This window comes from Canis aureus, chromosome 10, assembly GCF_053574225.1.
Source record: "Canis aureus isolate CA01 chromosome 10, VMU_Caureus_v.1.0, whole genome shotgun sequence".
Classification (NCBI taxonomy): domain Eukaryota; kingdom Metazoa; phylum Chordata; class Mammalia; order Carnivora; family Canidae; genus Canis; species Canis aureus.
In genome coordinates, this window is record NC_135620.1 from 13,733,894 (window position 1) to 13,756,762 (window position 22,869).

Sequence of the window (22,869 nt, forward strand, 5' to 3'; positions counted from 1 at the left end):
AGAAACCCTCCCTTCTTTGGGTTCTGTACCATAACTGAGGTATGGGCCAGCTCATCATTTGCTTCTCTTCATTTGGTGTGACACCTTAATCCTTCAGCCTCCTCTTTTATCTGAACTATCAGTATCTTTCTCTCTATAGGGTCATTTCCCTCATCATACAAACACTTTTCTGATCACCTCCTGTCTTAAAAAGCAAACAAACAGGGGGTGCCTGGATGACTTAGTCAGTTAAGGATCAGACTCTTGATTTCAGCTCAGGTCATGATCTCAGGATTGTAAGATCGAACCCCACGTAGGGCTCCACACTGGGCAAGGATCTTGTTTATCGTTCTTTTTCTCCTACCCCTGCAGGCATCCTCTCTCTCTCTCTCTCTCAAAAAAAAAAAAAAAGGCAAATAAGCAGTACCCCCCTTTCGTGGCTCCCACTCTGGTTCTCTGTTCCTTTCTCTCCCCACTTTTTCTCACCCCCTTCCAAATACAACCAACTTGCTTTAAAGAGTTAAGGAAACCCCCATCTCCAGCCCTCTTTTGGTCCTTCACTTGAAGTATCTCCAATATGACCTCTACCTCCCTAGGGAAGGCCATGACTTCCACATTGTCACGTCTGTTTACATGGATACACGCCTCTTTGTTGGCCCCTACAAATTATTTGAGACTATTGGCTTCTCCTTTCTGGAAACATTCTCCTTTCTTGGCTTTGTGATACCACTTCTCTCCTTCTTTTTCTCCCAACACTCTGAAATCTCCTTATCTCTTTGCGAGTCCTCCTTCTCTACTTGAACTTTAAATATACAAGTGGGTTCTGTATTCAGTAGGACCCTCTGTCCTCTCAGTCTCCAAGTCTCTCTGGGTTGGGGGCTCATCCACTATAATGGCTTCAAAAGTCACTTAACATGCTTGCCTGGGCTTCTAGCCATGCCCTTACTTGCCAACGGTATGTCTTATGTTGGATGTCTCATGGAATCTAAAGAGGAACCTTCGAATGCCATTCCCCAACTTCCTCCTCAGATGCTCCCTCAGTACTGGGGATTCAGTTTACAGATACACCCGCTCAGTAACTGTGGCCAGAATCCTTCCTCTTCCTCACATTCCACACCAGCCTGTCACCAGATCCTGAGTCATCTGTGTTCAAAATACATGCCCATCTATCCCCTTCTTTCCATCTCCTCAGCTACTACCTAGGCCAAGCCACTTTTATGTGTCATTTAGGTTAACAGTATGAACTCGTCTCACCCATTTCTTCACCACCAACCCTTGCCCATCCTGTTTCCCACAGAGTGGACTGAACGTATATTTTAAAATGTGAAGTGGATCATTTCACTTCTCTGTGAAATCCCCCCAGGACACCCTATTTCTGTTAAAATTATTTGTTGTGACCAGGCAACCCCCAAATCGGTTTGGCCCCTGGCAGCCTTCCCCAATATCACCTTAGATAGCTTTCACCCTGGTTCACTCTCCTCTAGATGTAAGACCTATAGAACCTACCAGATTCTTCCTGCTTTAGGCATTTGAAAATATGCTTCCTTCTCCACAGATCTCCACAAAATTATCTCATCTCTTGTATTTTCCCTCAGATTTTCACATAGTTGGCAACTTCTCCTTCCCCTGGTTGTAGCCTAAATGTCACCTCCACCATGAGGCTTCTCAGCTGCTCTCTACTCTAATATGCTATGTGTTCCCTTCAAAGAACCTTTCATTTTGTAATTTCTTATTCATCTGTATACTTGCTTTACTGTCTGGTGCCCTCATTAGGACAGGGATTATGCCTATTTCATTCACCTCTGTACCCCTAGAACCACATACACAGAACCATGTGCAAATGTGTGTTTTGAATGAATGGACCCTATATGAGTATTTTAGCATTCTGTCAATTTGACATTTCTGAACAAGCTTTATTATATTCCTGTATCTCTTGCTTACATGCTGGACTGCTACATTCAACCAGTTGAAGGAATTGTCAGCTGAAAGAACAAGCACTTCTTGGAACAAGAGCTTCCAAGCACTTCTGATCAGCACTCTCTGCTGCTTAATCCAGGGCCACACCACCCTGAATGCACCTGACCTCATCTTGATCTCCAAAAGCTAAGCAGGGTCCGGCCTGCTTAGTACTTGGATAGGAGACCCTTATTGCTTAAAAATCTGTATGGTCCCCATTATTCAGAGAAAATCAAAATATCCTGGCACTCTAGGCATTTCTATTTCACATGATAACTGGTATTCAAAAATGATACTTAAATGCCAACCTTCGTGCTCAGGCCTTGATATGCATTATCTTAAATGTGTGGTCTGTGCTATATCTGCATTTGACAGGGTCGGAGAGGCCTGAAATCTCCCAGCAAGCCATGCTAGAACCCCTATTTTAACAACACTACACAACCCCTACCCCATACCTGACCCCTCCTACCAGCACCCCTTCCCCCCAGGCCCAGTGAACAGGGTCAAGCGGCCTTCCCCCATCCATTTCACTTGGATATGCCCCCTCCAGCTGATAGGCCACTGTGGCCTCTTCTAAGACTTTTGACACCCCTTCCCACCCCGGAATCTCAAGAGGTCACCTGTTCCTTTCCTCTGGCACTGTGCCCTTACACCCTGTACCGACAACTCCTCGTTTCTCCCTCTAACCAACTTCATGGAAAGAGGTAAAAAAAAAAAAAAAAAATCTTATCAGTGATAAGATGACTCCAAATTTAGGCTAATGCCACTAATGATAAACAAAGTAAGGAAATTCTTCCACTCAACTGTTTCTAAGAAAAGTTGTTAAGAAAAACTATTTTCTTAACTTTGCTCCCACCCAGAAGCTTCTTAGTAAGTGGTTACCAAAACCTAGGCAGGGAGCAGAGATTGGGATTTAGATCCACATGAATCTGAAATAAGTACAACCAGATTTTGCCACTGGTTGCTGGAATTCCACTTACCTATATGTGACCCAAATAGAGAAAATATGGGGGCACCTGGGTGGCTCAGTCAGTTAAGCCTTTGGCACAGGTCATGATCCAAGGATCTTGGGATTGATCCCCACCTCAGGCTCCCTGCTCCTGCTTCTCCCTCTCCCCCTCCCCCCCTTCATGCTTGGGTGCACACATGCACATATGCACTTTCTCGTGCTCTCTGAAATAAATAAAATCTTTAGAAGAAAATATGAGCTGCATGTTTAAGGAATAATTGTAGTTTTAATAAGGCAGTTATGCCCTTCATGAAAGGAAAGCTGGAGTTAGGAAACCTAAGTTTTGGTGGAAGAGTCAGCACGCTATGTGATTTGCAACATAACTCTTAAAACTTACAGAGTTCTCATTTATTTCAAGTGAGAATATGTGAGAACTGCTCATCCATCCTGTAAGAGTCGTTGCATAAACCTCTAATGAAATCACATACAGAAACGATTTGTTGTACTCAATCATAGAAAGCTTTATGCAAATATATGGTATTAGCAATTTTAAAATGTTAAACAGAGTATATTTCAGGAACATTCCAATTAAAAAACATCATTTTGAGAAATTCTTAAAATACGCAGAAGGTTTTTCCCCCATTGTTTATAGCAGTGCTTGTAAAGTGCATACAGAGCTGTACCAGAAGACAGAACAAAGTAGCTCTGCCATTCATTCATCCTGGGGAAAGCTTCTGTCTGCACTCGGCTTTTGTTCCACTGTACCTGCTCTTTCTCTCCGAGGCCTTGTAACTAATAACTGGGGTCCAGGTGGGAGCTCTTGTGAACAGACCCCAGGAGGGCTGTCAAGAGGAAGAGGGGGCCTCAGGCCAACTCTAGGCCTTGCTCCCATTTCTCCTCCCCTCCAGACTTTAAACTCTGTTCCTCTCAAAATGAGACCATGTTACACTGACTTAACCACTTGGCTTCTCATGGAAAATAGAATCAATTTAACTTTTCACCAGGGAACAGTAGGGAATACTCTTTCTTACACTCTGAAGACACACCCCCTTCTTTTTCCTTCCTTGGGCCTGAAGCTCTATTTTTAATGTAAATACCTCGTTCCATCTTTAGAAATAAAAGAATCAGGCATTGGGGGAGTCACCAGTTGGAGATGGAGAATAGTGAGACAGGGAGTAGAGGGTAAAGAGTAAGGACTTTCCAATCCTCGCCCACCTCCATCTGCCTCCTCTTCTCCCTCACAGAAGAGCAGTAACTTGGTGTTCTTTGTCCTGGACAGTAGATCAATCCAGTAAAACATCGCCACCTTCAGTTAAAACTGGTGTGTGTCTGCACTTTGCAGCAAGCACGCTGAGCTTCCAGATGCCACAGAGAGCAAGCTCTCCCCCGTTTCAGTGCTGCTCTGCTTGCTGAGTGTGGACATGGTCCCTGGACCTGTGTCTCTCCCTACAGTTCAGCGCAACAAGGGAGAGAAGGAAAGAAAGGAGCCTGGAACGTGGGCCTGGAGTGAATACAAGACTTAATGCACTCGAAGGGTTTTGCTCATAGCAGAGTGAAGGTCAGCATACTTTCTAGATGACAGAATGACTCTGAAACCATGCACTTTCTTCAGACCCACCAATTGCTATTCTACATAAACTGTGCTTTTGAAGCTCAAAGGTTTAGGGTTGTCAAAATTTTGAGCCTGATTTCATGATGGAATGTGCCTCTTTTTGAAGTATATTTTCTCTCTAGTGTAGTAAGGGCCTGAATATTTCTGTGAGTTTTCACAGAAAAAACAAACAAATAGAAAATGGGTACAGATAGGGCACAAAATTATATGAGCAAGTCTGGACAATTCTGGGCAGAGCTGGAAATAATGAAACACAGATCTGACACTTTCAACAGCTGCTTGACACCAACAGCCACTTAAAGTCAGAACTTTAGAACCAAAGCTGTGAATCTTTTCCAGTAGTATTTAATGTCTTAATGTGAATAAATCAGGTGATATTTTTATAATGAGAAAGTGCTCTGTTTTCCCCCTTCTTATTCATAAAACCCACAGTAAAGGGTTTCTGGCATCAATGAAAGAGATGAACAAGCAATTCCATGGAACATTCCAGAAACGTGCATTCCTCACACATGTTCTTCCCAATATAATGGCCTTGAACAATTCTCCAAATCCAGAGTTAACCAGCTCTTGTTTTGGATCAAGTTACAGTGTAGTCTCCAAGGATGGTGTAGAAGAGCACCCAGTAGGTCATCTACCCTCAGACTCCAGACCCTTCTTCCAACTGTCATGAGATGGTATAAGTTACCTGTCACCATTCTTTATAGACCTGAGATGTTTGCAGTAAGTGGGCCCACTATTTATTGCAAAGTGTAAGTTTATGGTGGGTTAAGGAAACTCATGAGTAGTGCTGACACTCCCGATCTTTCCTAATGTCCCTCCCTTAAATGCAAAAAATAGAAGGAAATGGAATGTTGGAGAACTTAACAGGTATGTCCTTGAAGGTGGCTAGACTCCTGGTAGCTGTAGACATGGAGCATATTGTTATGTACATTTTAAGGCAATTAAAAGTAAAACTGACCATTTTATTTCTCATGAAAAATATAATTCATTTACCTTTTACAGTAAATAGTAGCGAAACACTATTTTATCCTAAAGACATACCCCTTTTCTTTCTCTTTTTGATGTCTACAGCTGATTTTCTAATACAGACACATAACTCCATATATAGAAGTAAAATAAATAGGCATCTGGGGAGCCAGAATTGATATTCAGTCTTAAAAATTGGATCCACCATTGCAACAGCAAACTGTACATTATCTTCCTAAGAAAATACTAATTTATCAGTCCCAAGAGCCAACGAGTTGTTCTGTGTCAGCAATCAGCTTAGCCTCATAATTATAAATTTGTAAGATCTGTTGAAAGACATGGATCCAGAAGAATTATAGTGTTTCATAGTGAGTCACTTAGAATAGAGAGCCCTGTTATTTGTAGACATTCCATATAGTCATAGAAATTTAGAGATGGACCAGGTCTTAGCAATCATATAGCCTAACCCTTTTATTTTACACATGAAGAAATCAAGGCTTGGAACTTATTGTAGGAAATATATGAAAATATTTCGATATGCAGCACATCTAAATGTCTGACTATCTTCAATACGTTACTAACCTGCCTTTGAAATATTCAACGCAATGTGCCCAAAATGGAACGAGTGACTCATTGTTACAAGACTCATATTTATGTATTGTACTTTGCAAATTGAGTCTAACATATTCCTTTCTTCCTTTCCTCCCACCCTCCCCCCTTCATTCATTCGTTAATTAAAAGATAAGCCACTGGGCCCCAATATCTGTGAGATGCTATCCTAGACAGATGGCTGGTTATAAACACAAGGAGTTTCATGAGCAATCTTTGCCTTAGAGGAACTTTCAAGACAGACAATGAGACAGATGCATGTGTGAAGAGTTGCAAAAGAGCTTCACAAATATACAACTCTAGGGATGGGCAAGGATATCTCAATTGTTTGCCGGGAGAGTTGGAGGAAGTGCACCATGGAGGCAACCCCCAAGAGGATGCTCATCAGATGAGTCTTGTCTCAGGCAGAGAAGGCAGTAAGGGCATTGCCAGAGAGGGGAATCTTGCCTAATGGCAAGATGTGGCAATGATGAGTGCTTAAAATGAGAAGATCAATTTGAAAATAAATACAGGCATAGCTCCTTTTATTGTGTTTCATTTTTCTCGTGCTTTTTAAATATTGTATTTTTTTCTTACAAATTGAAGGTTTGTGGTCATGCCGTGTCAAGCACATCTGTCTGCGCCATTTTTCCAACAGCATTTGCTCACTTCGTGTCTGTGTCACGTTTTAGTCATTCTCACAGTTTTTCAACTTCTTTCATTCTTACTACATTTGTTAGGTTGATCTATAATCAGTGGTCTTTGCTGTCACTCTGACGATTGTTTCTTGAAGCCCTAGGAGCCACACCCTAGCAGATGGCAAACTTCATTAACAAAGGTTGTGTGTGTTCTGACTGCCCCACCAAGCGGCCATTTCCCATCTCTCTCCTTGGGCCTCTCTGTTCCGTGAGACATACCAACGTTGAAATTAGGCCAGTTAAGGAGGCTAATTGATTGGGTGGCTCAGTAATTGAGCGTCTGTCTTTGGCTCAGGGTGTGATCCCAGGGTCCTGGGATGGAGTCCCACATTGGGTTCCCCACAGGGGGCCTGCCTCTCCCTCTGCCTCTGTCTCTGCCTCGGTGTGTCTCTCATGAATAAATAAAATCTTTAAAAATATTTTAAAAGAAAAAAGAAATTAGGCCAGTTAATAATCCTCCAAGGGCCTCTAAGGTTCCAATGAAGGGAAGAGTTGCATGCCTCTACTTCAAACCAAAAGCTACAAGTGATTAAGCTTAGTGAGAAAGGCATGATCAAGAGCCAGGACAGGCTGAAAGCTAGGCCTCTTGCACCAGTCCAGTTGTGAAGGCAAAGAAAAAATTCTTTAAGGAAATGAAAAGTGCTGCTCCAGTGAGCACACGAATGATCAGAGCACAAAACAGCCTTATTGCTGATACAGAGAGAGTTTTAGTAATCCCATTAAACCAGCCACAAAATTTCCTTAAGCCAAAATTTCCAAAATTTCATCTAGAGCAAGCTCTAACTCTCTTCAATTGAATGAAGGCCAAGAGGTGAGGATGTTGCAGAAGAAAAGTTTGAAACTAGCAGAGGTTGGTTCATGAAGTTTAGGAAAAGAAGGTGTTTCTGTAACAGCAAAGTGCAAGGGGAAGCAGCTCATGCTGCTGTAGAAGCTGTGGCAAGTTATCTAGAAGATCCAGCTAAGATCATTCATGAAGATGGCTACGCTGAACAGCATATTTTCAATGTCAATGGAACAGCCCTCTTGTTGGAAGATGCCATCTAGGACTTTTATAGCAAGAGAGGAGAAGGCAGGTCCTGGCTTCAAGGGACACATGACTCTCGTTAGGGGCACTGTAGCTGGAAACATGAAGTTGAAGCCAGTGCTTATTTGCCAGTCTGAAGATCCTGGGTCCTTAAGAATTATGCTAGATTTACTCTGCCCATGCTCTGCAAATGGAACAACAAAACCTGGATGATGGCACATCTGTTTACAACATGGTTTGCTGAATATTTTAAGCCTACTGTTGAGACCTATCACTCAGGAAAAAAAAAAAAAAGATTCCGTTCAAAATGTGACTGCTCGTTGATAATGCACTTGGTCACTCAAGAGCTCTGATGGAGATGTGCAATGAAATGAATGTTGTTTTTGTGCTGGCTAATAGAACATTCATTCTGCAGTGCATGAATCAGGGAGTCATTTTGACTCTCAAGTCTTGTCGTTGGAGAAATATATTTTTGTAAGGCTAAAGCTGCCATAAATTTTGATTGCTCTGATGGCTCTGGGCAAAGTAAATTGAAAACCTTCTGGAAAGGATTCACCATTCTAGATAACCTGAAGCACACCTGTGATCCATGAAAAAAGGTCATAATACTGTCATTCACAGGAATTTGAAAGAAGTTTATCCTGCCTCTCATGACTTTGAGGGGTTCAAGATTTCAGCAGAGGAAGTCACTGCAGATGTGGAAACAGCAAGAGAACTAGAATTGGAAGTAGAACCTGAAGATGTGATTTAATTGCTGCCATCTCATGATAAAACTTGAGTGAATGATAAGTTGCTTGTTACGGATGAGCAAAGAAATCAGTTTCTTGAGGTGGAATCTACTCTTGGGGAAGATGCCATGAAGAATGTTGAAATGACAACAAAGGATTTAGAATACGACATTCACTTAATCAAGCAGTGGCAAGGTTTGGGAGGATTGTGTGCAATTTTGAAAGAAATCCGACTGTTGGGTAAATGCTATCAAACAGCATCATATGCTACAGAGAAATCATTAGTGAGTCTATCAATGTGATAAACATCATTGTTGTTTTACTTTAAGAAATTGCCACAGCCAACCCAGCACCCATTACCATGATGGGTCAGCAGCCATCTACATAAAGGCAAGACCCTCCATCAGCAAAAAGATGACTTGCTGATGGTTAGATGGTTAGCATTTTTCAGCAATAAAGTATTTTTAGTTAAGGTATGTACATTGTTTTTTGGACCTAATGCAGTTACACACCTAGCACCTAGCATGGCTATAACTTTTATACACACTGAGGAGCCAGAAGATGCATTTGACTTGCTTTATTGCAATATTCCCTTTATCATAGTGGTCTGGAATTGAACCCACAATATCTCTGAGGTACACCAATAAAAACAAAACAAAACAAAACAACAAAAATACCCTGCTACATCCTATGCTAAGGAATTTAGTTACTATTCTGAAAGCCAGTTTCCCAAAATTTAGTAATTCAAGTACTGTTTCCACAATATGTGTTATGTCCAAAGCCGCCTTATGTTATTTTTGCTCTTCCTGTAAGCTACTTGTACTATTATTTGTTTAACATTTTCCTCAAATGTTTTATTTAAATCATACCTGTTTTCAAAAGAAATTGCACATCAGTATTGTAAGTAGAAAACCAGTGTCACTTGCAGTTAATTCAAGGTCATTATTAAAATGAATGTGATGAAAATAAAACATTCCTGTTAACTCTTTTTTTCTGAAGGTCTCCTAGCCTGGGGTCTGCAGTCTCATTATCTTAAAGGGAGATGGTAAGTTTTGGAAAGGAGTTAAATTCACTGTAGCACTAACTTGAGACTCCTTGAATTAGTTAGTGGAAGAAAGAAAGTAGAATGGCATATAGCTTCCTTACTCTGTAAGTCAGAAGTATTCAGCATGGCCATTTTAGATACTGCAGAGATATGCATGCTATGTAGACATACAGGGCCACCTGAGGATTTTGAGCTAAGTGACAAAATCCAACCTATATAAAGAGGGATAACTTGACTATAAAAGGAGACCAGAGAAGTAGCTAGAACTTTGTAAAAGACATGCAAAGTTTCCAAAGTGGTCCAGTCAGTATAACAGGATGGAAAAGAGGAACCAGATTTGAGAAAAATCTGTGATTCTCTGATCAGGCCACAGCAGGAGTTGGTGCCTGGAGGGATGAGAGATGCAAGTAAAGGAAAGAGAAGAGCCAGCGATGCTCCACAGAGGGATTGCTTGGCAGACTGTGTGAGTGGTCATGTGACCCAGGCCAAGTTCACAAAGAAGACATAGTAGAGTGTGTGTGCTGGATGAGTAGGAGAAAGGGAGGGAGCAATAAGGAAGGAGGTATGCCTCCATTACATGCTCCAAAGACCTCTGCTTTGGAACATGCTGCCTGTGACAAATAGAGCACACCCATCCTAGGCTCACATTAAATGCTTGTTGAAGATACAGGGGAAATGTGGATGGTCAGCAGGCAATTGGAAACCAGCTTGTTGGAGCTCAGAGACATTCCCAATGCCAGTTAGATTGGAAGAGATCCCCATGGCCTATAAATCAGCCTGAGAAACATTTGCATTTACCAACCGACCATTTCAGAAAATTTGTGACATAATCAGGTAGACAGGTTTAAGGTATACTAGACGTGTTTACTTGCGTAAGATGTTAAAATGAATCCATTCAACCAAAAAGTCATTAAAGAACTTTGAAAAGACCCTGTTTATGTAAAGTAATCTGAGTGTTTTGAGTGATAGATAAATTGGACACAGACCCTGTTCTCATAGAGCTTGTATAGATCTAATAAGATAATAGATAAAATTTTCAGGGATTTAAAACTTAAGCTATGAGGCCTTTGTTCGTGACTTCCAGAAAAGAAGTTTAGCCCCAAAATCTCTCTAGTAACTATAGCATAGTATGAACTTTGTTTCCATGTGTTAAAAGAAATTGATGACAGTGTTGGGGTGGAACAACAGTATAAATGAAATTTGGGTAGACTTACAGATTTGAAAGTTATAATCTTGTCAATCACTAGTAGCCCCTTTTCTAACGTTCTGCTTAAAATGCTCATTTTTCCAACTTAGAAATAATCTAAAGTTTTGTCATATGTCTTATAAAAATTGCCCTTCCTTCTCAGATGAGTACTATGTAGTAATAAATTGGAGCATTCTCATGAGACTCTCTAGAACAATCAATTTCACAAAACTGGTACTTTTTTTTCCGATCAAGAAGACACAGACTAGAAAGCATAGACTTCATTCGGAGCCTAAAAAAAGTGCCCGAGGTTTGAAGAAGAGGAAGGACAACAAGCCTAATGTTGATGCCCCTTCCTCAGTTTCTAGGCCCTTCTGTGGAAAGAAGTGTTTTCACAAGACTCAGACAGAATTCATTTCCATAGAGCGTTCTTAATGGCTCCTGTCAGTACGAAACAGCTGGGAAACATATGGTATCCATTTCCCTGTATCACTTGGAAAAAATTTCACATGTAAATAAAGCCAACATAAAAGAGAAGCCCTTTGAACTCACGACCTTATCCAATACATAAATATATTGGTACAATGCACTCGTTGTACTGGTCTACTAAGTTATGTGACTTTAAATTTTTTTTTACAACCTGAGATACACATTTTCAAGAAGTTCCAAAGGAATCAAGGTAATTGGCAAAATATTAGCAAACACGATACTTAATAATGAGTATCTCTGAAATGCCAAGGAATACACACACACACACACACACACACACACGCACGCACATGTTGGCCACTGTATTTTAAGCTTTTCAGAAAAGTTGATGGATAAAATTAAAGGCATATTTACACATTATAAACTTTATGTCTGCTATCTCTCTGCTGTTTTAAATAAGTAACCATGTGTTCTTGCAAGGAAGAGAGAAAAGCTTGGCAGAAATTTCTGGCAGACAATTTTTCATAGCTTCACATTTTTAGGGGAAAATGGACCTATAAAGGATAAGAAACCTTTTAAATTTATAATGGACCAACTGGAATTAGTCTTTGCCTTTGCATATTTATGTTTCATAAATAACTTTAGAAAATCCAGCTCTTATTGGTGATTATCACTCCTCTGAGTTTATTAACAGGACTTTTGTCCCCTGTGATATGAAGCCGTAAATCCCTGAGAAGGATGCGCTTTGGGCATTTACAAGGAGATTTAATGCGTTGTGCAAAGTGAGATTCAAATTCAAATACTAGCATTTGTTAATTGTCTGCTCTGTGCCAAGTACTGTGTACAACTTAGAGCCAGAGCCAGTGAAAGGGAAGAGAAGCAGCAGCTTAACAGTATCTAGGTACCTTCCTTCCCTTCTGGAACATTCCTTCTGAATACCTGTTCCCTACTGGACAGAATCCAGGTTTCCCTCCACAGCTCATAGTATTTTCTTTGTAGATTTTAAAAGTCTCGGAACTAGACCAATTAGTGCAGATTCTCTGAAACCCTGTGCCAAATTGGGGTCTGTTTGGGGGGAAAGACCCCACCCATCAACAGTTACAGAGCATTCAGGCTCAGAACAGTTACTCTCACCTCCTTAGCTTGCTTCCTTTTAGAACACATTGCACTAGGAACAATAATGACCAGTGATCTAAATTTGAGGAATCTTTAATAACTTGTACACTCTTTTCACCCCCAGAAGTAGTGGTAGGGACTGTCCTAGAAGTTACAGACCTGAATACACCCCATCTCTTGTATCTTTTGCTTGTGTCCCAGTAGCCAAGTATGCACACAAACATATGCTTTTGGATTAAATACTTCCTACCTAATGTTGTTCCGGAAGAGGAGAGAGAGATGGGAGGCCCCTAGTTGGAGGGCATATCCTGAAACCTCTTCGTTTTGAAGGGGGATGGTGTGAATGTAAGTGAAAGGGGGAGGAGTCTATAAATCAGTGCCTACAAGTTTCCAAGGGTGCTGGGTCATCTGTCTAGTCAGGAGAGTATCCCAGAGAGGAAGCATGATCATCATGATGGAGGAGAAGACCCATGTTCTATCATCCTGCTCCAGGAGAAGGCACATGGTAGCCTTCCATGAGGCTAATCAGGAGAGATGGTGGTCTTATCTGTAGCCTCCAGATGCATTGCTGTTTCACAGTATCATCCTCCATCTCTACCAGACAGTTACTCAAATGCAAACCAATATTAAAGCTTTGCAGAAAAATGAGAAGAAAGAGAAAGAAAGAAGAAAGAAGAAAGAAAGAAAGAAAGAAAGAAAGAAAGAAAGAAGAAAAGAAAAAAGAAAAAAGAAAAGAAAAAAAGAAAAGAAAAAAGAAAAGAAAAGAAAGAAAAGAAAAGAAAAGAAAAGAAAAGAAAAGAAGAAAAAAAAGAAAAGAAAGAAAAGAAGCAAGCCTAACCTACGCATCTCACTCTCCTTTTGCAACCTTCCCCTCCTGGTGGTTCCCAGCATTGCCAACACTGGAAGGGCAGCCTGGAATCTTACAGCAGGGTCCCTTTGTGAAGTGTTAATACATTGTGTTGCTCTGTCACATGCCAGAGAGCACTGGGAAATGCCCCTGAGCGATGGTTCAGTGGGAGACACATCTGTGGTAGACAATCACTCAATGGGTCACAATTTCAGTTTGCCTAGTATGAAATAATTTACCCCATCTTTATGTGGGACTTCTTAATCTTTAGTACACAGATACATATGTATGCATGTGCTCGTGTGTGCGTACATCCCTCCCCTCCCAAAACTAGTTTGGAAGTTCATTTAACACAGAGGATCCAACCTCCCATTTCTGTTTTCCAGGGTGGTGACAAGTATCATAATCCTTCCAAAGAAGAATAGTTATCCAGAGAATGAACCTAAAAATCTGTTTTTTGCTTTTTTCCATGATTACTCCTTTAATAAATTTTCAGCAATTAGGCCATAATTTTTATCACTCACTATTTTCCAGTGGTAAGGATAAACTGGTTTATGTGTGCGTTTCCTCTTAAGTCGTACCCTTAGGGGCTTTCTATGAACATAATGTGAGTGGATTACACCTGCCTGCGTGACCAAGATATCTTCAGTGTTTCCATTTAATATTCTCTTATTTATTTCTAAACAGTTTCTAGCTCGAGCTGGAATTGCAACGTGTCAGCACTGATTACAAACACGCAAAAGCCCACAGGAATCGCGGATGTGTACAGTAAGTTCCGTCCTGTGAAGCGAGTTTCCCCACTGAAACATCAACCAGAGACTCTGGAGAACAATGAAAGTGATGACCAGAAGAACCAGAAGGTGGAGTACCAGAAAGGGGGTGATCCTGACCCAGGCCCCCAACCTGAGGAGCTCAGCCCTGGAGATGGAGAAAATGGTCCCCAGAATAAGAGCAGCGAGCCCAGCACCTTGCTGGGGGAACTGGAGCATTATGACCTTGACATGGATGAGATTCTGGATGTGCCTTACATTAAATCCAGTCAACAGCTTGCCTCTTTCACCAAGGTGACTTCAGATAAGAGAATTTTGGGTTTGTGCACAACCATCAATGGCCTTTCTGGCAAAGCCTGCTCTCCTGGAAGTGCTGAGAGCTCACCATCCAACATGACACCATTCTGTGTTCTTTCTCCTGTGAAAAGCCCTCACTTGAGAAAAGCATCCTCTGTCATCAGAGACCAGCCAAAGCTCTCCACAGAGGAGTCTGAGAGCTCGCCACCTCTGGTAAAGTGTGGCTCTGCATATGAGCCTGAAAACCAGAGTAAGGACTTCCTAAACAAGACCTTTAGTGATCCTCATGGTCGAAAACGCGAGAAGGCAACCCCAGACTGCCAGCTCAGGGCCTTCCATTTGCAGTCCTCAGCCACAGAACCCAAACTAGAAGAGCAGATTGGGGGTGGGAACTGGACCAGCTCCCAAGGCCCGGAAGAAAGGAGTGAATATCTGAAAAAAGTGAAAAGCATCTTGAACATTGTTAAGGAAGGACAGATATCTCTCCTGGTAAGTACGATCTAATTCAGATCTAGAGACTCCAGTTTTACCGGCTCCATTCATGAGTAACAGAATGATGATGTTTTGTTCCCATTCTTGCTTCATCTTTACTCACAGCTTCAGCTAAATGATGTGTCTTTTGGATTCTAAAAATGCAAAGTTAGGAGATTAACACAGGGGGAAACAAATGGCTATAGAGGGAGTGTTACTCTGCTTTAACTATGCACGAATTTGACTGGAATAGGACTCATAATCTAAAACAAAAACAAAACTGAGCCCAGCCCTTGCTTTAACGTGAATCGTCATGTCTTTCTGTTCCCTATTCTAATGGTTCCCAGTGCGCTCACTCAGGTACCTGTGGGTATGTCAGTTCCTTGTTGATGGTGGACCTGCCAGATACATGAACAGAGGGTCTTCTGTTCTATCCCGATCATTATTCAGAAGAGTTGGACCAGGAAGTTGAAAGCATTTGCAGATAGAAGCTTACCCTAGAGCTTGGCTGCCCTCTGACCTACATTGAGTTTTTACTAGATTCCAGCTCTGTGTGTCTAGGGAGCATGAAGAAGCTTTTCCAAAGGCTCTGGTCACAAAGTTAACGTGATGTAAGAAAAGTCTGTTCTGCTTAGGCTCAGAGAGAGCTCAACTGAAATCACACTCCATCTGCCTGCATTGTTCTTTTCTGGCTTCCAGACTTGGATCAAACAGTAGCAAGCCTGGGCTGATACTATGATGTTAATTAAGGTCTCACTCAAGAAAATCATTACATCTTGGCAGTGCGATTCCACTTAGGGTAAAGCCATGCAGAGATAAGTACAATGTGCCTGGTCTATTATCACAAATCTTAACTATTGTCGTAGGATGAGAAGATTAAACAATTTTACTTTTAAAAAGTAATAAAGCATTTTTTTTTCTCCTGAAAATAGCTTTTCCATTTCTCTTAGTTCTTCTTCTCTTTTCTCTCTCTGGTTCATTCTTTTCTTCTGTCCATCCCATGTTTTCACGTTTCCCAAATGGTAACACCTCACAACTCACACAGCAGTCTCTATCCACCGTGTCATATGCAGGGAACTAAGCTTCACTAGAGGTGAGAACTCTAATGGTTGGGTTTGGCCTCAGGGTACCCCAGGGTCTGTTTGGGGTGAAAGTATTCTGGAAATACCCCATGGTAGCTCTGATTGTGGCAACCATCAGATAGCTTGCAATCAAAGCCAATTCTCAGTTGTTCAAGGCAAACCAGATGGTTGAGAGAAGTAGTTCCTTCATTCAACAAACCTACAACAGAGGATAAAACACAGTCTGGCTGTCAGCACTTAGCAGTCGAGTGGAGTAGACAGAGAGGGAACTTGCCAATTACCATAAATGTCATTGTAGTTGTTTAGAAAGCCAGCTTGGAGCCTCTGCAAGCTTACTGACCTAGCCCTTACCAGGTCTCCCAGGAAGATAAGCCCCTTGAGAATTCATGTTCTAAAGGACAATATAGCAAAAACTGTAATGGAGAGTCATTAAAATTAACAGTAGGGAATTCTGACTTATTAAACACTCAGGATTGCCACCAGAACTTCTGGAAGCTCATCTCTTCCTCCCAGTGCCCACAGCAAAACCCCCACAGCATATTCTGATTATTGACTTAAGTGTTCTAACCTTACTGTTGTACAGCCACACCTCGCTGCCGACAACCTAGACAAAATTCACGACGAAAGTGGCAACAATCTCCTACATGTGGCCGCATCACAGGGACATGCAGAATGTCTCCAGCACCTCACGTCTTTGATGGGAGAAGATTGCCTCAGTGAGCGAAATGCAGAGAAGCTGACTCCAGCGGGCCTGGCCATCAAGGTGATTGGTTGGGGGCTGGGACCAGCCACAGCTAAAAGTTGGATTTCTGTTTTTGAAGATTCCTAGTGAGCTAAGTTGCAGAAATGCGTATAGGGAGAGAGTAGCATGATATACCAAGCAAATGGCAAATGAGCATACTACATTTAAAGAGAGTAATCATTTCGGTTACAACTGCTTTGAGCTTTGGAGACTACATTCCAATTTATCGTGCAATGAGGGTAAGCTTCAAATCAGCTAATAAAGGGAAAGGAAAATGATCTATTGTGGTTCTCAGAACTTTTGTTATTCATAGTGACTGCAATTTAGATTTTTAACCACACCTGGATTTATCTGAGGCTGTTTCATTTTTTCCTAATGTGAGTATAATGAGAGAGACAAATGAGGAAAAGGTGTATTTTAAGGAATGATAGCTCTCAGGAGTATTTCAGATCCTAAAGCAGGCTTCTAATGGATCACATCTGAAGTTTAAATGTCTTCAGTACCAAGAGTTGTTCAGAATGTCAGAGCTGAGTTTTGAGCTTAATGTCGACTGGGATAGAGTTAAAACTTAGAAACTGTGAGTCAGGGAAACATGGACTTTTATAGCACTGCAGTGAGGGCCTCTGTAAAACATAACACATCACTAGAAGTTTAGCTATTAAACTACAATTACTTTTAAGATCTTTGGCAAATAAATGTAAAATTCAGTCATATTTATGAAGAAGCCAGAAGTTCAGGGAAATATAATACATCTTGTGCTTCTGCATATGTGCTCTGCTTTACATAATAGTTATGTCTTCTACAGGCTGAATAATCATAATTTTTAGAAATGGAATTATTTTGAAATTTACTAGAGGAACTTGCTAGTTAAAGAAATGTACTTATGAATTCACTGAAGAACACGCTACATTTGAAAAAATGATTGCTCTCCTACCCCTAACGTATCTTTTATGCAAATCTGAATTTTTGCATCTTTAATTTATTTACCATTCAGTGAATTTTTTAAAGATTTTATTTATTCATTTGAGAGAGAGAGAGCATGCACACACACCCAAGCAGGGGGAGAAGGCAAGGGGAGAGGGAAAAGCAGAGTCCCTGCTGAGCAGACAGCCCGATGTGGGCCTTGATTTCGGGACCCTGAGATCGTGATATGAAGGCAGATGCTTAACCCACTGATCCACCAAGGTGCTTCATCATTCAGTAAAGTTTAATGTATTAAAAGTTGCTTTCTGTTTTATTTAATTTTACTCAACTATAATGTATTATTTCCAAGATAGTATAGAAAATAATACTTTTTTGATAAAATAAGAAATTTATGACCCTGGTAGATATCACTTTCCTTTAGTGATTGTTCCTATGGCACATTAAGAGCTGAACTGCCCACAGCAATCATGAAGAAAGAGATATTAGATGCAAAGTCAAAGTGCAGTGTAGTTGAGTTCAACAATGTGTACCAAGTCCACCAGGTACTGGGTTAGGTGATGGCAATACACATTTGAATGAGACATAATCCCTTTTCTTCAGGAGCTGATAGATAGCCAAGTAGGTAGGGCAGGTAAGTTACCAGTAATTCAAGAGCAGGATGGCAAATTCAGGATCTCGTCTTATATCAGAGTCCTGTGGGAAGATAGGGGTTAGATCTGGTCATCAGTAGGTGTGGGTCAGTGATAAAATATTCTTACAATGCCAATAAATGTTGACATTTGTCTTGCTATTTTAGTGTTTATAAAATATAATTCTCATTAGCTTTCCTAACTGCTGTTAGATTATGGAGTATATTGTAGCTGTGTAGTTGGATGAGGAAATTTTTTCTTCATTTATATGCCCTAGTACTTGTTTTCATAGATTAAGAATCTTCAGGGTAGGACAGTACATAAGAAACTTGGTGGTCATTAGGCCAACCCTGGGTATAAACTCCTTCTACGGTATCCATATTGGTAATTCATTCTTAAATTCCTCTAGTCAGCATACTGCTATCACATAATCAGCATGTAAACTTGAACTTCAGTGTTTTTGGTTTGTTTTAATGAAGAATGCATATCAAGCCCATAAGAGTCAAAAGTTCTTATGGATTTGGGGTCTCAGATTTTTCACATTTTTAATTCTGAACACAATGATATAAGAAATGGAAATCTTCTGTTTCTTCATTTAATCTAGAATTTACAAAAGAAGTTAACACAAATATTTTATAGTAAGTGCCACCCCCCTTTGGAAATCTGTCCTGACCCCAATCCTGCTTCAGTCCATTCAATGTAATTTGATAGACATTGGTGAAGTCGAGGGAGTTCTAAGAAGTCATCATTCTTCGGTTTAAGACCTTGTTTTGAACACCAGTGACCAACTGATGGCGTTTCACCTCATTAAGCATAGTTCTGAGAGCCCAGCTGTCAGTAAAGACAACAAACTTGGTTCAAACAGGCAGAAGTTGCTGAGATAATGTGACTTGGCTGACAGGAAGCAGAGTCAGAGATAGGGTATCAAATAAAAAGATTACCTGAGAAAAGGGGCTTTGAAGGCTTAGGAACACCTCTCCCCTACCCTTAAACTTCTTAAATGGAACATTATAAATTCTTACCAGTTACACTGCAGAATTTATTGAGGGTTTTCTGGGGAACCCAACCTGAGGTACTGTGGCAGTCCAGGGCATTTTACTAAGTGCCCTTTGGGAACAGTTAAGGAAAGTAACTGGAAAGAAATCTAAGGTGAGAGCAGTGTGTTTCTAAAATGAGGCAAACACAATCCATTGTTTTAGGAGCTAAACAGACTTGAAGTGAAATAACCTTAGTTTGTTTTTCATTTCTCATTCAGTGCTTCTGATTAAGCTCAAAGATAACATGTTGGTCTGATGAGAAAATGACTTCAAAGCCATAACCTACTGATGTGACTTTTTTTTAACATTTAGGGAGTGATCCCAGATTCAGGCAAAAATCTCCTGCTAGAATTTAATAACATTTGTTTTGTTTTATATTTCTATTTATGGAAAGAGATGTGTTCAAAATCATGGTAGTGATATATTTCCTTCTGCCTTTACAGCAGCATTTTATTATTTAATATACTTATTCAGACATTCCCTTCTTGAATAACTAGACCTAACCGACATCTAACAGAACATTCTATATCCAACAACAGCAGAATACACATTCTCCCCAAATACAGATGGAACATTCTCCAGAATAGGCCATATGTTGGGCCACAGAACAGGTTCAATGAAGCTGAAAGGAGTGGAATCATACAAATTATGTCCTTTAACTATAATGAAATGCAATTAGAAATCAGTAACAGAAGGAAATTAGAGATACAAGTATCTGGAACTAACACACTCCAAAATAATCATTTATCAAAGAAGAAATTACAAGGGAAACTGAAAAATATTTGGAGATGAATGAAATTGCAGTATATTATCACTTAAGATGCAACTAAAGCAATGCTAAGAGGGAAATTTATAGCCATAAATGCCAGTATTAAAAAAAAAGGAATAAGAAAGATCTAAAGTTAATAGCTTAACCTTCTACCTTAAATTTGAAAAAGAAAAGCAAACTACATTCAAAAGCAGAGGGAAATAAATTTAAAAATTCAAGGAGAAATAAATGCAGTGGAAAGCAGAAAAAAAGAAATAGAGAAAGTCAGCAAAACCAAATCTGGTTCTAGGAATAGATTTTTAAAGATCAGTAAACTTTTAGTTAGATTGACCGAGAAAAAAAAAGAGGACTCAAGTCATTAAAATCAGGAATATCGCCTTATATTTCTGTGTAAATGCCAGTCGATAAGAACTGTCTTCCCTAGTAGTTGCTCAGTCCAGTTCCCATTCCTTTCTTTATTCAGAGAGAATGAAGCACATTGTATCACAGTTTTATTTTAATCCTGGTAGGAAACAGTTGGCATGCTCAAATTATGCAATTTGAAGAACATCTTTAATGAAGGATTCAAATACCAAAGGATGATGGGTGAGGTGTAAGGAGCCCAAGAAGAAAAGTGCAGTATCCTGGAGATCAGAGCAGAGCACTATTACCACCTGAGAGCCTGAGGGGCCAGGGAGGGTCACGAGCAATAGAGAGGGCCGAATGGAAGAACTGGCTGATTTTACCTTTGACTGGTAGAGGGACACAGCAGCCAACGGCACCCCTGTGGGAGTTGGGAAAGCCAGAAAAAGAGGGGACCTTAAACTCATTCTCCTTTCTTGGTGTCCTGCCCAACATTCTCCATCAGTCAAACCTAGGGGGCAAGGGAGGCAGCCCATACAGACCAACCTCCCCTGGCAACAAATAGGGCAGAGGAGGGAGGAGACAAATCCAGTGTAGTACCTGGAAGCTATTGAGCACCCACCTGATCCTGGTGGATTCCCCCAATGGAAGAATAGTTTCAGCTTGTGAACAGTTGAGAGCTGACTGCTTGAAATCCCACTATCCAAATAAGCGTAGATAAAAAATGAGCAGATTACCTCTTACATCTCATGTCTAGAATAGACTTCCCAGACTCCATGGCATGGTAGCTCTTTTCTCCTGGGCTAAGGCCCCACACTTTGTAAACCAGGAAGGCAGCTGAACGTCTCATTTGTGTTACAAAGGATGTAAGAGAGTGCACTACAGTAAAAGGTAACAAGTGTTGTATGCTGATTAAGTTCACATGCTTTGTCTTATCTGCTGCTCTCAGTAACTTGATGAGGAAGTTACTACTATCCCTGCCATTTTACAGATGAGAAGACTGAGTATCAGAGAGGAAGCAACTTAGTCAAGGTCTTGTAACTAAGTAGTGTATTAAGGATTTAAATCCATTCAAGTCTGGGTCCTAATGACTGTTATTTATACATGTCACAGGTGCTTTCCTGGTTTGTACAGTATGGGTTCTCAGCATAGGAGGAAAGAGCCGGTGTGGGGACAGAGTCACCGAAGGCTTCGGTGAAAGTAGCAGTTGAGCCAGTATAATGTTATTTGCTCTTTCTTTATTTTGGAATCCTACCATTTCAGATTCTCAGGGTTTATAAAAGACTATTCTAAGAGCTAATGAATAAAGAAATACTGATATATTCATACAATAGAATACTTGTCAGCAACAAGAAAGAACAAAACTTTCATACGAGCAGAAGCTTAGATGAATCTCAAAAGAATGAATACTGAGTGACATAAGTAAGACCCAGAAGATTACATACTCTGTCTGTTGTGATAGAAATCCCATCACTGGGGCAAAAGTGAAGACCTAAGACCAGAGGAGTCCTAGAAATTTGGGGGAAGGGGAGAATGAAATGTTCTGTATCTTGATTGGAGCAGTAGTCACAAGAGAGTATATATTTGTCAAAAGTCCTCAAACTCTGTACTTAAAAAGGATAGAGTATATTTTATAGTATACAAATTGTGCCTCAATTTGCCTGATTACAATTATGAAAATGCATTTTAATAAAATTCCCCCAACTGATTTTGAACCATAAGCACAGACCAGAGATAAAACAGATGATTTACTGCAAATAAATGGAGCCAAATACAAGAACCAAAATTCATGCGATTTCTTCCCTTGGCAAAATTACCATCTATGAGGTGTTTTTCAAACCTGCATTACCTTGAATTTCTTTCTTTCTTCTTCTTTCCAACCTAGAATGGTCAGTTGGAGTGTGTCCGCTGGATGGTGAGTGAAACCGAAGCCATCGCTGAGCTGAGCTGTTCTAAGGATTTCCCAAGCCTTATTCATTACGCAGGTTGCTTTGGCCAGGTAGGAAGAATTTTTAATGATCAGATTTATAAGCCATTATTTCCTTGTAATATATTTTAATGAAAAACATGTTTAAATAACCTAAATATTCCATAATTAAGGTATTGGATAAATAATGAAGCTACATACCTATGATGAAATTTTATGAGAAAACATGGTCATTATATAATATTAAAATGTATGATACAAAACCATTCATAAAATTTGGTTACCAGCTTTGAATTCTGGAGAGAGAAGAAGAGAAGCAGGTGATAAGACTACAGAAAAAACTGTCACAACATGTTTATAGTAGATATCACTTAGGGTAGAATTAGAAGTGGCTTTTATCTTCTTTTTTGTATTTTTCAGTATTTTCCAAGTTTTCTACAATAAGTGAATTTAATTTTTGTCAAAAGGGAAAATGATAAATTTTCTTGTACCCAACATTAAAGGGGAAATCTTCAGTAAGTCAATAATTAAGGAAGTCTCCCTCTATTAAAAATAAACAAACACAGTAACTATAAATGCGTCTCAGTTACAACCAGTTTCTACAATAGGAAATCCTGGTATGAGTAATTGATGTACACAGATCACAGTCCAGGGTATGGAGTAAAAAAAATAACCAGTAACTCCCTTTGAGAAGGGTAAGTATAAATTATATATGTATTTTAAATTGGAACCACAAAATGCCAATCTCAGTCTTAA

General features: G+C 40.2%; 1 protein-coding gene across 18 annotated transcripts in view; it reads left to right on the top strand.

The window, feature by feature from the left end:
* SNCAIP (synuclein alpha interacting protein) overlaps positions 1–22,869 on the top strand; it is a 148,771-nt gene that overhangs the window by 95,260 nt on the left and 30,642 nt on the right. For 17 of the 18 annotated variants that reach the window (XM_077911409.1, XM_077911400.1, XM_077911402.1 and 14 more), the window contains 3 exons: positions 13,811–14,679; positions 16,327–16,506; positions 22,072–22,185. In XM_077911409.1, coding sequence (XP_077767535.1) covers positions 13,811–14,679; positions 16,327–16,506; positions 22,072–22,185 — 1,163 coding nt within the window. The remainder of the gene's footprint in view (positions 1–13,810; positions 14,680–16,326; positions 16,507–22,071; positions 22,186–22,869) is intronic. The other variant, XM_077911416.1, reaches the window with a different exon arrangement.